Here is an 18,549-nt window from a genome sequence, read left to right on the forward strand (position 1 = left end):
TCTATCTCTGCTAGGAATGCCCCTGCAGATGCAGCCCAGGAACCAATTGGTTTTTGTTACTGCAGCAGCACTGCTGCTGACTCATGGTCAGCTTGTTGTCCACTAGGACCCTTTCAGCAATGCTGCTCCCCAGCTACACACACCCTAGCGTGTACTGGGCTCTTTCGTTTTGTCCCTCCAGGTGCAGGACTTTGCATTTGTCTTTGTTGACTTTTACACAGTTTTTGCTAGCCCACTCTTCCAGCCCATCTGGTTATCCCTGTAATATGTTTGTCCCTTCTGACACGTCCATCTCACCACCCAGTTCAGTGTCACCAGCAACGCTGGTGAAGCTTCTTTAAGTGCTGCTGTCCAGATAATATATGAAGATGGTCCCTGCGGGACCCTACTTGTGACAGGCTGCCAGCCTGAGAAAAACTACTGACCACCATCCTCTGAATGCAGCCCATGATCCAATTTCCTACCCATCTCACAGACCACCCATCCTGTCTGTATCTTGCCAGTTTGTCTAGGAGAAGGCTGTGGGAAAAGAAAGATGTGTAGATTTTCATACTTCTGGCAGACACAAAAACAAGTGATTGCTTTCTGAAGGAAAAATCCTCTTGAGACTTTTTTCAATTTACAGAAGATGCTGTATCAGTTCCCCATTACAGCAGAGCATCTCTGAGACCCTAAACTTGAGATTAGACAATCATGGATATTTACTTAGAACGGTTTGTTGTTACCTCTTATAAATACGAAACTGCTTTGTTGTATATGTATACTACTAATAGTCATATAACTATCAGAAATAATTTTTAAAAGTTAATAAACTCTGTTCACTTCAGGCCAGTCTAGATCAATTGGCCAAGTCCTTATATGCTGCCTCGGGCATTTTACAGAGTTACTGTGTATCAAAAAAAGTCTGACTATTAACAGCAAGGAAAACAACTTACTCAGTTCCATGGAGAAATTATTTCTTTTAAAGTAACTTAAAAAAAAGACAGTGCTATACCTACCCTGAGATCTGATAGAAAAACATGGGAGTTCCACACTGCCCCAGAAAATACAGACTTTCCTTTTTATGGAAATTACAAACTCTCTCAGCTTCCTTTACAAGAACTGTTAAAAGCCAGCTTTGGCACAAGTAACAGGCATTTGATAGCTGTTGGTTTACATCCAGTATGAACTGGAAACCAGGTAACCGGGAACAACGAGAATCAGACCTCTTGGCAATAGACAGCCAATCATTCTCCTTCCAAAGCCAGGTTTAGGGCTTTGCAAGACAAGCACTGCAAACTTCTATACGGGCAGCTGAAGAAGTCAAGTTAGCACACTGAGCTTCCGGATCCACCAGATGCATTCACTCAAAGACTCCAATTGCCTTAGAACCTCCCATTGCCTATCTAGTTTGAGAAGTGTTCGGACAGAATGACAGCAGTAAGATTAAAGTAATAAAGCTCATATAAAAAAGAGAAAACAATTATTAATGCAAAAAAAAAAAAATTACCCCGAAGAAAACTCCCCATTACCCTGAAAATGAAACTACGACATTTGAGGGAGAATAATTAGCAGTCTAGAGTCACCAGTCTGCTCACAGAGGAAGAACTGAAGGATTTGGGACTTTGATAGGGACAACCCTTCAAACACAAGAACTGTCACAAATTTGCAGAACCAAGAAAGACTAACCCAAATAAATGAACAGGCCAATGTAATACTAAATTCATTTTATAAAACCATAATCTCTAGCTGCCTCTAGATAATCTGTCAGGATTGAATTTCAACTTCAAATGGCCTTTATAAGGACCTGCAACAGCCAATGAAGATAAAGACAATATTAAAAGAATGGAAACATCTCACAAACATAAGCTATGTATAAGCAATGGCAAAGCAGAATCAACCAGTAACCATTAAAATAATCTAAGTTTCCAAAATTTATAACCGTAAGATGCATGCAAAAAGCAAAATAAAGAGATTAGCAAGAAGATAAAGCAAACCCAACAACGTTGACTAGCAATTACGGCTGAACTCAAGTGAATCAAAGTCGTTGAAGATGAAGCGTGAAAAGAAATTACCAAAACCCCTTACCACTATTCATTGTGCTGTCTACTCATTATTTCAAAACTTAGGGATCTAATTCAGTTTGCAAGACAGTGAGAAACAATGCTCCCACACTTTCATAAACTTGCATTCTCTAGGAGAAAGCATCAATACCAATCTCAGCTTCTTATCGATATATCTGTCATCACACAAGTTCTTCTGTACAGTATTTCAACCTAATATTCATAAGGTAAGAAGTATTACACTTCTCTACCATATCAAAAGTGTTACAAGGTGTCAAGATACTTGAAAACGTACCTTTTGTGTAATCAACAACAGCCTCCAATGCTGCTATTCGGACATCTATGAAGTGCCCATATTCTGCATATGACTTGAAGAGAGCAGGATCACTTGGCACATGACCATTCTTCTGAAGCACTCGAATAGCTTTTAAACAGCTAGATGTGGTAGAAAGAGGAAATTTACATTAGGTTTCTGGAATGGCAGCCAAGAAGAATAAAATTAGTTTTTTCAAGATCAAGTACTGCAATTTTTCTAGAATTATATCCAAATTAACATGTTACAACTACTTTCACAGCATTAACACATAGCTGTCATTAACTCTGACTTACGCAGAAACACACACAAAATTCCCCACCATGTCAAATCCATTGTTTGGTTTCAGTAGAACTGTACTAACTTACAGAGAAAACACAGCTCAGATTATGTTGTGTACTCTACAGATATTGTTACAAGGCTACCTTTTGCAAAACTTTTGTAAATGCTCTTCTTAAAGAGGCACAAGTACAACCAACTTATGCCTGCTATTAAAAGTCTACATTGATAAAAATTAATGTTGAAAAATAAAGCAATCAAGACAAACCTGCACTATCAGCTTTTGAAAACTGGAAGAAATTTAACATTTAAGATTAAGACACGCAAGCTAAAATCTCAAATACTAACTACTGACGGATACATAAAACCCAAAAAAGTAGCATTAATGTGTCTGCTCTCTCCATGTGTACAGCAATTACCAAACCACACCTGACAGTAATGGTATGCCTGTAACTGGGAAGAAGCTTCTCCATGTTTAGGAAACGGGTAATTTCCTCAAGAATAAGTCGAACATCAGGATTTAAGTTATCCAATGTTCGAACTTCATTGTTCACACTGACTGCAGGAGTTACAGAGTTGGCTAGGGCATCAATCAGCTCAGCACGATAGTAGTTGTCTGAAAACTAGATAAAAACAGCATTTAAACACAAGCAAATATAACAATATAAATTCTTTAAAAGCTATGAGAAACAAAAGAAATGCTGAAGCACTGTTACAGACCAAGATCTTAAAACAAAAACCATGTGAGAAACTGCATGAGAAAGCAAAACAGGAATGAATTTGTTCTGAAAATGGATTTGAGAATGACTGAGCAAGCAGACATGCTATCAGTCATTTCTCTTCACTCTGTAATAAGATTATATTAATAGTAATATAAGCATATTAATAGCAATACATTGTTTTATAAAAATGGAAAAATAAGGCATTGAAAATTTTCCAGATATGGAAAATACAAGCTATTATGTCTAAAACCACCTGTCTGTTTCCTTGATAACCAGTACCAAGGTTACCGAGGTTAATGGGTGCTTAGCACCTCAGAAAATCAGACAGTTTATCTAGAGAGCAACTTCACAAGCTTCTGGGGTGAACTAATGGGCTCACTGCTGCTTAGAGAGGAAAATCTTGCTTCTTCATTCACTCCTTTTACATGGGCTCAGAGTTTCACCCACTCTGTTGTGCTGGTTGTTGCATTTGTTGCTCATGTTAATTTAGTAAGCAGCAAAAAGTATAAAAATTAAACTTAAAAAGCAGAAAATATACTGGATTTGAATACTAGTTAATTTTATCTAAACAAACCCAGTATCTGTCAGATCTGGTAGAAGATGTCAAACACATGCGTGGAAGGGACATGTGGAAGAGTGAGGCAGGGTCTCCCCTTTGGTGGTGGGGAGATGTTAGCACAACTCACCACATTCTGTGGCTACTGGTGCTTGCATTCACACGTCTAACACTCTACCTCTCCACTCTCTATCATCCTCTTAGTAATCTTGCAGCAAGTGTTTTGTTTCCTATGTGTTTCTACACATAAGAAAGTGAGGCTTAAGAAGCTTCAGATCCGTTCCACTTAACTTTGGGTACTTAATTGGGAAGATTATGCTAGGCTCCTAGCAGTTGTAGATTCCTCTGTAGCTGAGGAAATGGAATCTTGTATCATCTCAGGATCTTAAAGGTCATCTAATCTTCCTTCAGAGGTGGTCTGTGTGGGAAGGAACTTTAGATGACAACACTTGCAACTCAGATGCTTCAATTTCTTGATGGAACAATATTAACCTGGGTTTCAGCTGTTACTTAACTACATGAAGACAACTGAGTTCTGTGAGCTAGAGCTGACATTCAGAACCTACAATGCCAGAGTCCTGTATATAATTAAAAAAACCCAACTTATTTCCTTTGCTTATTCTTTCAAATGCTCTTCTCAAGGTGAAAAAAATCACAACAAACCAGTGCTTAGCTTCGCATGCTACATGTTAGCCTCATGCACATTTTCTCAGAACACATGGATCTTTTGAACGAAAGAGTAAAGCATGAAAAATGTGCGTGCAAATGAAGGCGGGCAGGTCCTTAGTAAGTCAAGAAGCACAAAGAGCTTTAAAACATCCAAGAAATTCTGCTATAGAAATGTCAGCTACAGAACATTCCGTAACATTTACTGTTCAGTTTAGCGTATCACCTTTTCATCAACTCTCCTAGCCAGATATCTACCGTTAGTGGCATAAAACATCATGCAGTATATTAACTAGGACTTTTTTCAACAAAAAAAGTGAGAGTTTAAAATAAATACATTTCTTACCTTGTTCTTTCTGTTATCGTTATACTTGATCAAATCCAAAATAAACATTAAAACCTCCTTAGGACAGAGGTTATGAACATCTCTCAGAAGGGCCATGGCAACAGGCATAGTCTGTGTAATAAAATTAATACTAAAGTCATTCTTATATCAGTGAAATGATAGTTATACCCTGAAATGTGCTACATCCTGAAAATGAGCAGTTAACAATTTTATAGTAGCAATCTCTGAAAAGTTGTATTTAAATGCTTTTTGAAAGTCACACCACATGCTTTATAATTTTCAGATCAAATAAACTATGTAGGTATTGCTCAATGATTAGTCATAGCGCAGGCATTTGAAAAAAACTATATACAAGAAGAGACTCAAGTCAAGGTACTATCATAAAGGTAACAAAAATAATAAAACACAGAAAATGATGATGGAACTAATTTAATTCTGAGACAGACACTGAATTTGGCTGCTTTCATGTGAACATGATGTCTAATCTTCCACTACCATTGAGAGGTATAGAACCAACACAGTCAGTGAAGCCTAAAAAATTATTAGCCAGACAGGTATTAGCCTGAATAGGTATTTATTTTAGAATGAGCTAAGCAGCTCTCTTAGGCTCCACTCACATAGATTTAGGAATCTTACTCTAGATGTATAAACTTGGGACATGCGATTTAAAGGGAGAAAAGTGTAAAATTTAGTGGGAAAGGATGAACAATGACAAAAAGAGCAAAAAGGTTCAAGAAAAAGACTGGTGGGGACACGGATGAAGCAGGTTTGGTCAGAATAAGAAAACAAAATTTGAGTTCTTCATAATCAGGAATATGAAACCTGTGAAATAAGAACTCAGTCATCCAATAATTATAAAGTGAACCTTGAGAGAAAATAACTGTCATCCATTTTATTATTCACTGTACAACTAGCAACTCTAGGTACCAGTGAAAAAAAACCTGCATTAACTTCAAAATAAGCTGCAGCAATACACGATGTTGGCAACTAATAGAAAGGAGAGGGCAAGAAGGATTACGCAGTGCCTTGAACTAAAAGCCCACCAATTAAAGATAAGATTTATGAGATTTTATTTGCAGTATGATGTCATTGCCATTAATGAATAAAGACAGCTACTGAATTCAACTAAATGATAAAATAAGTAGTTTTGTTACTGTGCAATAAATTCTATTTAAGAATGAGCTTGCAAATATTTACAAATAATTATTACATGTACTCCATCCTTTTGAAGAAACTGCTAATTTAACTTCAACTACTAAAATTTGTTAAATTTGTTGCTAAAATTTTGTTAACCAATTTTTCACTGAGCACGGAACAAACAGAAGCCACATAAGAACGAACTAGTTATTTGGGGATTTTTATGAGGGGGTAAAGCTGGACTGTGCTATCCATGTTTCTGTAGTTGTCAACCGTAGGAATACCTTTGTATTTTGCAATTTCTTTTAAAACATTCAGTGGGAAAAAAAAAACAAAACCAAACAACAACTTACCTTTTGCAGAAAGTAGCTTTGAAAGTTCATGAAGTTGTTGGTCTTCACAATGTTTGGGCAAGTCTTACAACAAAACATTCGGGTAAAGAGTGACTTCATGGCTGGTGGTCCTGTCCACGTACTGACCATGGAATTTGCAATCTGTATAATCAGGGGGGAAGGCAAACTGTATTACATCACCACTGCAAGTTTAGTTTGGCTGTAGAAAAATACACATTTCCCATAATCAAAGAGGATAATTGCCAAGAACATACTAACCTTCAAATAGATACATATTTTCATCGATGTATTATCTTATATTAGCTAAGTTTTCACGGCCAAAAAACTGCTTTTGTGCCTTCCTAACATCTTCGGTTTCATACATTTGCTATATGGAGCAATGAAAGCCTGCAGACAAGAATACCTATGCCTGATGACAGATTAAGCCTGACGACAGACTGCTACGTGTGTGTGTGCGCAAACAAATGGGGCCAGCGCACCCTACAGTGTAGCCAGAGCTTCCACTGTTACGGACCTACCACAAACTAAGGAAAAACCTAGTTTCACACAGAAGAAAATTAATTTGATGATTTACTTCTAAATTATTTAGCTTCTTTCAAAGGGTATGACATATGCAATAAGCAAAAGAAAAGCAAAAGGCTATCTGAAGATGGTACCAATCCATTTCACCACTGCTCTTATGTAAGATGGGTTTTTTATTACTGAAAAATATTTTCCAGCTAAGTCAGGCTTCAAAGGAAAGTCAAATAGAGAAAATACTCCAGTCAGACTAGGTGTTCCCTTTGCAATAACTGAAGTCTTCAACTAAAAGATGCAGGTATAGCTTTTTCTGTAAGCTACATAACAACTGCTCCTGCAAAGAAAGCCTAATCCCACAGACTGCTTAGAAACTGTGATGATGAACTTAAAACCACAAAAGTGCAATTTATTTAACAGTATAAAAGAAAACCCAACCCCACAAATACTAAAGGTTGCTATATTTACAAGATATTCACTATTCCAGTAATACTGGGGTGTCAATTTTTAAATATTTTTAACCTCTACTTAAGCATTTCATTTTGCAAAATCTATAGATGAGTAACAGTATTTTCAGATGAAATCAACAGCAGTTATGTCATCACTTTTTCAGTTTAACGTGCTCTGACTTATTTGAATTTCTCTGTAAATACTGACAGAATACAAGCTTTCTATTTATTCCACTGATACGCTGTACACTCTGAATTAAGTGTGTTTGCACATTCCCCACACCATAATGCAAGTAGCCTGTCTTGCATTATTTCTACTTAAAAAGACAGCAGGTACTCTGTTTCTGCATCCTTCAATTCAGTATAGCATAATAAACTGGCCTAAGATGTAACTGTCATGCACAGCTATGAAAACTCCTCAACGTTTGATGGGGTAGGGAGTTTTTGGTGGTGATGGTGTTGCTTTTTTACACCTTATAGCACATCAGCAACACAGCAATGGATCTGAAGGGAGAAAATAGCCTGCATACTCCGGGGAATTAATATTGTGACATTGTTTTCTCCTTTCTCCATAGGAATATTTGTCATGAACTACTCAAAGTGTGTGCATGTGCGCGCACACACACACCACCCCCACACCACCCCCATTAACTTCTTTGTTAATGAGGATTTAATATTACCTGGATACTTTATGCTTGAGAGACTGAAGTGCTGTTTTACAACGAAGTACACTGTACATTTAGAAAGTGAAGTTAATTCAGTTTTATAATTGCATTACCACCTATCATTTCTCTGTATCAGCTAGAGTATACCAAGAGCGTTTTTCAATAGTCACAACGATCCAGTTAGAAGTTGCAAATTAACAAAAGGAACCCTCCCCTTAATAAACATGAGGGACTTGGCTTTTTTTCAATAAAGAATACAAATCCTGAATATTTACAAGCTGTGAAAATTAAACTGAGTTAATGACAACAGGAAGTGATTCTTACTAACTCCCTGATTTTGGAACTAGTGATAGAATATATTACACTTTCCTTCTAGGTAACTTACATAAACCTATCTACAACTCTGTCCTGCCATTCTCCTTCACCTTGATTCAATGTCACAGCCATACTTCTTGCTTAGCTTTATAATCATTTTTCTGTGAGTCAACAACCTTACCTGTAGACCCAAGATTTTTCACACAATTACAACTGATCAAAACTGGTTATGATTATCTGCAGCCCAATTGCCTGAGAATTCAAAGTAAAGACAGAAAAAACTATTGCATATAAACATTGTAACTGCTCTTTTAATATTTACCTGTGGAATATACACTTGGAATATTCCAAGTGAATTCATAATGAAACGTGCATATACTGTGTCAGATACTGGCAGTACCAATACTAGCACGTATGCTGGCAGTATTACGTCAGTGTTTCATAATATTAAAATACTTTGCCACAAACATTTCTTGGATTTTCATTTTCAAAATACATCCAAAGAATTTATTTCTGTACAGGTACTGAATTATTCTGAACAGGTACACTGCAGAAGGCAAGCTATATGCCAATAATCTGAACTCTACAAATTGCCAATAAGTATGCCTTTATATCCATAAAAATATGTCAATAACATGCATTTTCAGAAATTCTTATTCTTCTGTTTCCACACAGTTGTTTAACAGGGTTCTCTAATTTTCATTCTTAATGCTAATTTTGTGTCCGAACAAAGATGATCTTCCCTTTTCAAGGCAATTCTTTGGGTTTTTAGTATTTAATTGCAGACCAACATGATGTTTATTTTGTGCCCCTATTCAACCTGGAACAGTATGGAGCAGCAATCTGGATTCGCATTAGATGTACAGATGAATTTCAACACTTCAGAGTTCTCAACAGACAGGCCAAGGAACTTCCCAGTAAAATAAAAAAAATACGTTTTGGCTCTGAAAAAAGATTAAACAAAGGTCTTTTATTTCTGCCACTTAATGAAATCTGGAAAAATCCCTTGTGGTTTTCATGTCTGACATCTCTATTTTGACAATTATGAAAGCCTTGTGCAGTCTCCATTTACAGACTAAAATAATACAGCTTTCCTTTCAAATCAGTCATGTTAAGAATACTTGGCAAACTCTCTCATGAGGCTAAATATTAAGCCAGTTTAAGAATTGTGATGAGTTTTGACCCATTTTCAAATGTTTACATCGTCTAGTGAATTTCTTCCCTTCCTCCCATCCACACCACCTCACCTTTGCAAGGCAGAAGCAGGCCATCATTCTCACTCGGTAGAAACATTGCTCTTGTTCTAGTATATCAGTCAGTGCAAGCCTTGACGCTGGAGTAGGGAACTTTTCCAATGCCAGAATGGCTTCTTCCTGGGCAACCACATCTCTCTCGTATCGAAGCTGATACTGCCACATGAAATCAGACTGTTCGAACTCTACTTTCCTCAATACTGACATATCAGGGTCTATTCTTATCCAGAGTAAAGGGGAATCAGCACTAAGACAGACATGAAAACATTAATAGCTTACAACATTTCAAGACTGTAAAAAGAACTCTCATTATGAGTTAGAACATCTTGTAAATTTCTAAATACTTTAGAGTCAAAGAACTATAAAAGAATCTAAGTTAGAGGGGACTTTTGAAAGTCACCTGGTCCAATCTCCTGCTTCTAGTATGGCAATTCTATAGCCTCCCAGGGCAATCTGTCCAAACCTCTAATATGTCAAAGTGAATACAGTGTTGTAGTATTTTTTATCCTACAGACCTGAGTTCATGGTAAATATATTTAATTCCACTTCCTCAGACATCATAACTTTCACAGGTGAGCAGCACTTTATCACCTTCTACAGTTTAAGACTATTAAAAAAAAATCCAAAGAAAATCTGGGGGTAAACACCCAGTTTTTTAATGTATTTTTTTAATCAATAGATACAAAAGTGCTTTACAAACATATGCATGCTATGATGTTGAAAGCTGACAAGGGTAACTGTGCAAATGCACAGAACTGCCAAGCCAAATGACAATAAAACTGAAAGTATCAGTAGTCAGGATTTAAGTTTTAGTCCCACAGACAAAATTACTCAGTTGTATTCCACCCAAAGAAGCATTTTATACTTTAGTATTCACACAGCACCATGACCACAGAAGTCATTTATGGGAGCAACAAGTACAACCTATATAAAGTCTCTTACTCAGTTTTCCACATAAAATTGATAACAGCAAAATACAGACATTTAATTAGGAGAGAGTTTGGAATGATGAAAAGACCATAATTATAAATACGATGTATATTTCTATGTTTGCAGATATGTAGAATTACTGTCAAGATAGTAGCTAGAGAAGAAAGGATAGTGAAAAGAACAGTGCATTCACAGGATTTAAGAGACTAGAAAAGAATGAACATTATCATGTGTGCCTGGAGCAAAGGAGTCCAAACTGGACAAAAGAATGACAGCACTGCAGATTAGAATGTTAGCAAGTTGAACAAAGCCTAAGTGACTTGCATAAAATCATATACGTGTTCAAAGGCAGTTCTAAGATCATTATGGTCTTAGCTCAGTGTAATGCAATAGCTACCTGAACATAACTGATCAGAACTCCACATAAATATTTATGTTAATTGCTCTTAAATACAACTTAAATAAAACTATTCATATGTCAACTATCATACAGAAATTACAATTACTTGCTCAATGAAAATATCCCATAAGAATTATTTCTCATCATATTTTAGATGAGGTTGAATTTATGAGAATCTCTAACACTTTTAAGGTGACAAGTGATCTATTTTTCAAAGAGACACCATCAATTTTCAAGAGCAGATTATTTACTCCCCTCAGACAGCGCAAGGTGCCAACACCTTCAGTATTTCTGAGAGCACTACTGGCTCCAACTCAAGGAGGGTAAAGCAGGTATTTATATTGAGCAATAATTTGATTCCAAAGAGCTAAACAGTTCCAACTGAAATCAATGCCAGTATGAATTTCAGTATGAAGCATTTCATCATTTATTTTCAATCTAAAAGGATTATTTTGGAATTACCCACAGATTTCAGGAATTTGTCTATCTTAGTGCTAGTTAAATGGTCTTCATTGAGGTCCAACAAAAATCGCTCTTACTCTGTTTCAAGCAAATTCTTGTTTACATTTTACCTATAAACTCACCTGAAATGTATCATCAGAAATGGGTAAGAAAAAAAATGGAGTAATTCATTCTATCATCTTATCATGCCTAAGACTTTTTAAAAAACTGATTATAGTAGATAACCCATACATTTCACACTTCAGCATTTTCCCAGCTACAGAAGAAAAGCCTCAAAGAAGGCAAAGAAATGTGGTACAGTCTTGAAATTTGTCAGTCTCATAATGAAGTACAACATTACTATCAAATGCTTCAAAATAGCATGCTTCAGACAAGGGGAAGACGGCTCTGTCTCACACTGAGAAGCTCCAACAAGCTAACTTACTCCATAGCAGAAAGGTCCATGTCCACCTCTTCTCCATTCATCAGTGGAATCTTTTTCTTCTTATTTCTATTAAATAGAGAAAGTAGGAAAAAATAGGTATTAAAAAAATTATTATACTAGCAAAGACATGTTTATAAATGGAGCTTAAGCCTGCAAAAGTACTCTGTGTACTTCACCACACCAAAAAACAATGCTCTCTCCAGCAAAAAAATATTCACAAAGTCACGCTGCACATTGGTTTTGTTCAAATAATAATCACCAATACCTTATATTGGTCTAAACTTGACTCCCACCATTTTGACAATTACACATAAGCATACAGCTTTCAGAAGCAGAGATCAAAGTAGTTATTAAAATGCATTAGGAAACTGAGAGAATCTACTGAGGAAGTATGTTACTTTCCTTGCTCATTAGGTTTAGTGAACAGCCCTGGCACTCTTAACAGAAAAGGAAAACTATGCAAGTGCTTCATTCATAGATCTTCACTTGAGGTAACCCCTCTGGCCTACATTTGTCTTTCCTCTAATTTGTCTTTCCCATTCAAAGGCATTTTGAATAATTTCATGAATTAGAGTCTTCATCCAACTTGTTCTATATAAATAAGCTCTTTATAAAAGTTTTATAAAATCTAAGACCTTTACTTACAATTAAAAACTGCATATAAATGTAAAGTTTCTTTCTGTCCATAAACAGTGGTAAATTCTATTTTCGCCCTTTACATCAGAAGTAAATTTTATTTAATAAGATTAACAAAAGTTAAACACAACATTTAAAAAGCATATATTTATCATCAATGCACTATGTTTTCACATATCAGTACTAAAATACTTGCAGATTGTACTTTAATTCTTACCTTCTGCTTTTAGAATGGCAAGGTATATCATGTTTGAGACTGTTTTCTTCAATCTGCAGTGTATGGTTGAATGATCCATCAAGTTCTTGCACAGTCACTTTAAGAGGACCCTTCAAGTTCACAAGATTTTGTTATTAATATTAACATTATTCTTATTAATGTACACATTGTACTTGTAGGTGCATGTAAAATATGGAAAATTGACCTTACCACATATTTCTGAGTCCCAGGAGATGTGTAGTCCTGTTTTATTTCCAATTCCAATACATTCCGTTTTCTATTGAATGCAAAGCTACCATAAAATTTTACCACTCCGCTCTGATCCCTAATAAGCAGTATAGGAATTCCAGTGCACAGTGTAGTAGGTATAAACAAACATACTTCTCAATGCTTTCACTCTTACACTTGCTTTATGTTTCTTTATTGCTAGAATTTCCTATCCTAAGAAATCAGGAAATGAAAACACTTATGCTTGTTCATGAACTTTTTAAAGACTTTTTTTCTTTAAACAGTTCTTTAATGTACAATCACGTACCTTGCGGAGAAAAACTGAAGTACAATGAAAATTATCTGGTAAGTAAACCTATATCAGACCCCACCACATCCAATGTCCTTGACATACTCTCAGAGAAAGTAATTAAGTAAGACTTCAGTAATTTCAATCTGATTTTGTTTACTATATATTTCAGTTAAATAAAACTTGGGAAAACGTAGACATTAGCTTCTGTTTTCTACCCAAGCTACATTTAACTCAATTATTTTATTGCATATTTTCAAACTGGGTCACTGTGAGCACTCACATGGGGGTTCACATGTACATGAAAGTATACAAAATGACTGATATAAAAGTTATGATCTCACTCTGCATTTTTATCCCACACAACTATTTCAAGTCAACTGTTCCTGTGAATAACTTCATCATTCATTATTTGTATGACTTCATTTCTAGTAAAACTGAAACATTAGAATGAAGCATTTTCATCTAGTGCATGCTCCCAGCAAGTCTCCAACAATATAAGACAAAAGCAGGGAAGCAAAACCTGTTCTTTCATGTCCTGACACTTAAGGGAGGAGCTGCCAGATTCAAAGAGGCTTCTTATCATACACAAATTATTAACTTTTCTCCCAAAATATGGTCATATGGCTAAATACCTCAGACTGGTTCTGTCATGGTAGCTGCCTTCATAAAGTACCTGTGACTTTGTCATCAGGTACAGCTTAAGGCATTCTTAGTGGTTTCTTCAGCACCAGGTTTAAACTGAGCATCAATACAGAACTCATTAATAGAATAAGATAGCGCTAGTTAATAGTAATAAGATATCCTCCCAAACAATACGAAGACCTGCTGCGGTCTTTCAAGGTGGAAAATCTACTATCACAGGTGCAACAGTGTTCGAAGCATGGTAGGGAGGTTGCAACCATAAGAATAAACACAAGTCACAGTCAACAGGATCAGCCTTGGGGCCAAAGACCAGGGAAGCTAAAAAATCTCCAAATCTGAGAGTTACTATTCTTCCTTGCTTACAGAACAGACGTAGTTAAGATTAAGACACAGAACACCTATATTCCTCAAGTGATTGGCACAGCTAAGTATAGAAACTAGAATAATGTGTATTTACACTTTATGAATACTTTTCATGCAGATAAAACACTAACTTCTCATATTACTCTATAAATATTAACTAAACTGTGTTTTTAGTGAGATATTAAGATGCATGAACATTATTAAATCAGCTCAAGTAAATAACATCTAAATATAAATCCCTACTTTTGTTTTCTGTTAGAGCAGTGTGGTATGGTTTTGCTGCAGTCATGTATGATTTTAGTCTGCTGTCATGTTAATTAAAATCACCAATTAAACCTGTTAAATGGAGCAAATTCAAATTTAACCCCATGTCAATCCAAAACAAGAAATCCAATTTCTTGACTAATATCACTGAAATTTGAAGAATCAACATACAGAGGTTTATTTTACCTGAAATTTTAGTATTAAGACAAGCTACCAAACTATTAAATGTTAGTATACTTTAAACTATCAATCTGCACTTTAGGTTACTTATTTCATGGTGATTTACTGGAAATCACATCTTAAAATGCACCAGACTATAGCATTTTCCATGTCAGACTTCAGCATATTTCTATGGGCAGTGTCCTCTGGAATCCCTTTAGTATAATTTGGCCTTAAATTCCAGCAAAGCTCTTGTGCTTCTTTCAAAGTAAAACTTAAAATCACGAAATCCCTTCTAGTAAAGAATACCCCAAAAAGCTAGCATACTCTAAATCACTGTGAAAGGAGTGTGAACCTGTGGCTCACATCTACTTCTAATTTAAAGAATAATGTACTTAACTTTTTTAAGCAAAGATATTTCATACCTTTCTTCACTTTCCTTTAATAGTGCCAATTAAAAAACATATTCATTCTCCATATTAACGATCCAGACCAAGAATAAAAAGGATACACCCACTGCTTTATTAAAGGTTGGATGTCTTTGCCAGAGACATTTGAGATAGATTTCAAAAACCCAGATGTGGAAACCAACATCTGACTCCACATGTGTGACTGGAACTTCTGAGACGAAGCAGTACTGGCCAGACTCAACAACTTGTTGAAAACCTAAAATGATAAAAAGTTATTACTTTCACTAAATACTCAATATATAAAATAAGCTTTTCTGTTTAGTTGCAGCTGAATTTCAAATAAAGGCCAATAAAATCATCCTCTGATAACTGACCTCAAAAAAAGTCTTTCAAAAGAAAGATATTTCAGAAAATTATTTGCTTGTCCATATCAGAAAATGTGCTTTGTAGACACAAATATATTTTTACTTAAGGCAAAACATCCATGATGCTGATAAAAGCTCTGAACCCCCAGCTTCTTAACATGAGAAATATTTAATGGTAACAAAATTCAACTAAAAATCTCTTCTTTTCTCATCACTGCTACAGGTACAACTTATCATGCAGCTTTTTAACAGAGTTGAATTCAAAGCGCAATACAGAAACACTTTTTGGCATCCATTTTCTACTTCTAAGCACCTCTATACTTCAAAACCATTTAATTTATGAGGTTAGTCACTGCAAGCAGGTGTGTGGCCTTTATTTACCAAATTATAATGCTGAGGGTAAGTGGTACATTTTTAATCAATTCTTTCCACCTGAGCTTTTCAAAGAACCAACTTCCTCAGAGTAACATACATTCACAAAATCCATTAAAAGACCATCAGCTTTCAAAAATTATCTACAATAAAACAGATCACTGACTATATCTGCCTTTTAGAAATAAAAGATTCATCAAGTTCTCTACTTTGCTATTTCTTTTTAAGAATTGCAAAGAATAATTAAAATTTATGCAAGGATATTTTCAACCTGACAACTGCTTATAATAGCTCTAGCACACTCACATACATGTTATCCTTCAAAAAACAAACAAAAAACCCAACCAAACAAAAACATCCAAAAACCTGAAGCTGACAGGAAAAGTTATCGCTCAGTTTCTGACTGGGTGTTTGTTTTTACGTCACAAAACATATTTAGTAAAGAAGAAAAACGACAACTCTGCAAAAGTTTAGCATTTCAGAATAAATTGACAATCTTCTATTCAACTGCTTCTTCTAATATAAAAGATTTATGCTCCCTGTAGCACTGAAAATTTTATACAGCGGAGAGAGCAGAAGCTGGATTCTCATTACTTTCATTACTTATAACGTGACCAGGTTAGCTTACAGCGACACCAGTTAGGGTCAGTAAAACAGGTCCTAAGCGTTAACAAATAATCACAATAACCCAAAGCAATGAAATACCTTAACATTAAAAAGTATACACAATATATAAGAAGTATTACAAGCTATGTGTAAGAATAATAGCTAACCTTATCCTAACACAAATGACGTACATTTATGTTTGTTTTATCCTGCTAAAACTGAAAATAGAAATGGAATCCTACAATGACCTGCTTTGTTCTTTCTTAAATGGCATTTATTGAATAGAAATGCAACTAAAGACAAAAAGTTGTCTATATTGCACATAATTATTTTAATACCTACCTGTAACATGAACTCCATGCTAATCCTATTCTCAATCAGTCTCATCACAAGATGTGCTTTACACTGGAACATAGTGTAATATTCCCAGGACAGTGTATGAGGGTGTTTGATAGAAAAATGTAGGTGTGATGCAGGGCTGAAAAAGAAAATAAAAACTCCAGCTCTCTACTTTGCATTTTATGGGATGAAACTTGAAATATACCTTAGCAACCAAGATTACAGCTGCACCAACAATTATTTAGTATGTCTTCCACTGCTTTAATGTTATAAATTATGACATGCTTAAAATGACTGCACACTTGTACAGAAAGGTGACAGGCGTGTACGTACCTGGCAAACAGCAAGTACTGCATAGAGAATAATGGCAGGTAATAGATGCCGTGTATCACTGTAAAGAGAGTGGTAGCAGTAGCAACCAAAGCAAGGAGTCAAGTGCACCTGGGTCTGGAAGTCAGTCTTAAATTGACATTCCCCCTCACTCCCCCTGCTCCACTTCCATTTCAAAGTGACTACACATAGAGAATATTTTATATATAAATTAATAATTGTTGCAATTAAAGAAAATTAAGAGTTTTAAAAGTCACAGCAGACTTTCATGTGAGGAGCCAAAGGAATTGCTTGTTTTAAATTTTAGTTAGCAACTTCATGCTTTCAATACTTTGGCAAACTGATGTCTTCTAAATCAGATAACGTGCCAAGGAAGGCTAGGCACGGCATCACGTTACAGCTGCCACACTGTTTCCATAACTCAAACTATCTGTGGTGCTCCTTCACACATACCCTTCATGTCTATCAGCAAAATATTTTAAATGGTTTAACTTCATTCTATATCAGAAGACAAACAAACGGTGAAGCCCTGAACCTTTTAAAAAACAGAACTGATTTCTGCATAGCTTTTGTGGCTGTACAGCAATAAAACACCAAAAGACTTAATTTTGATGACCTTTAAAATTAATTTTTTCCACCAAGTTTTAAATTCCAGAACACAAACATTCTAACCTATAGCCCGGTTTCAAAGTGGAAAGGTAGCTGCAATACTGTAATTCTTGAGAAAAATAAGACCTTTTTGCCCCCTTGCAATTATTTGAGAAGTGGAGATAACTAGAAGCCTGGCTTTATTTTGTTGATGAACCAAGTCTGTGGCAACTCTATTTTGTTGTGCTATGTTTTTTTCTTTTAGTTCTTTTCACAGGACATGTGAGTTTTCCATGACTGAGTAACAAACATCTTAAGAAAATGAACCCACAGCAGATACAAAAAGAGTATTTCTAAATTTAAACAAGTACTCCCCTTCTTAGGTATACTGAGTATATGAATAAGAAGGTACTTAAGTTATTACTTGCTGTTTCTAGATGATAGGATATTGCTAAACCGCTCCTCATCAAAATTGTTCTGTTACTTTGGATACTCCTCTGTTGTGAGGTAGGGAAGGGTTAGCAACCATGAAAGAATTGAAATGCGAGGAGGAAACTGAGGTTGTGGCTCAGACATTATATAATAATTTGGTCTCAGTATAAAACTATTTATCCAGCTTCAAATTATACAGTTGATTGACTTTGGTAAAATTCTTTTTTTGAAAATTACTACCAAGCCAGGACCCACATTCTTGGCCTTAAATTTACTAAGGGCTAATTGACTTTGGTATGGTTACATTATTTAACTGCAAATCAAAACTGAGACAAGTTTGTGTTTGACATTTATGTTTTGTAGTTCATTCAATATTAATACATTTCTTCCGATTATATCATTCAATCATTATAATTCTAAAATATTTATTGAATTGGCACCAAATGAGAATAAAGTTTAGCAAGACGGACCTAGAACC

The 18,549-nt window shown here is 35.5% G+C and overlaps 1 protein-coding gene across 5 annotated transcripts in view; it reads right to left on the bottom strand.

Moving 5' to 3' along the window:
- The window catches only part of TAF2 (TATA-box binding protein associated factor 2), a 61,026-nt gene that overhangs the window by 21,688 nt on the left and 20,789 nt on the right, over positions 1–18,549 (bottom strand). For all 5 annotated transcript variants that reach the window (XM_075085677.1, XM_075085678.1, XM_075085675.1 and 2 more), the window contains 10 exons: positions 16,725–16,860; positions 15,141–15,295; positions 12,892–13,006; positions 12,682–12,791; positions 11,829–11,894; positions 9,607–9,859; positions 6,415–6,555; positions 4,925–5,035; positions 3,064–3,257; positions 2,338–2,477 (listed from right to left, as the gene is read on the bottom strand). In XM_075085677.1, coding sequence (XP_074941778.1) covers positions 2,338–2,477; positions 3,064–3,257; positions 4,925–5,035; positions 6,415–6,555; positions 9,607–9,859; positions 11,829–11,894; positions 12,682–12,791; positions 12,892–13,006; positions 15,141–15,295; positions 16,725–16,860 — 1,421 coding nt within the window. The remainder of the gene's footprint in view (positions 1–2,337; positions 2,478–3,063; positions 3,258–4,924; positions 5,036–6,414; positions 6,556–9,606; positions 9,860–11,828; positions 11,895–12,681; positions 12,792–12,891; positions 13,007–15,140; positions 15,296–16,724; positions 16,861–18,549) is intronic.

Source organism: Phalacrocorax aristotelis, chromosome 2 (genome assembly GCF_949628215.1).
Source record: "Phalacrocorax aristotelis chromosome 2, bGulAri2.1, whole genome shotgun sequence".
NCBI lineage: Eukaryota > Metazoa > Chordata > Aves > Suliformes > Phalacrocoracidae > Phalacrocorax > Phalacrocorax aristotelis.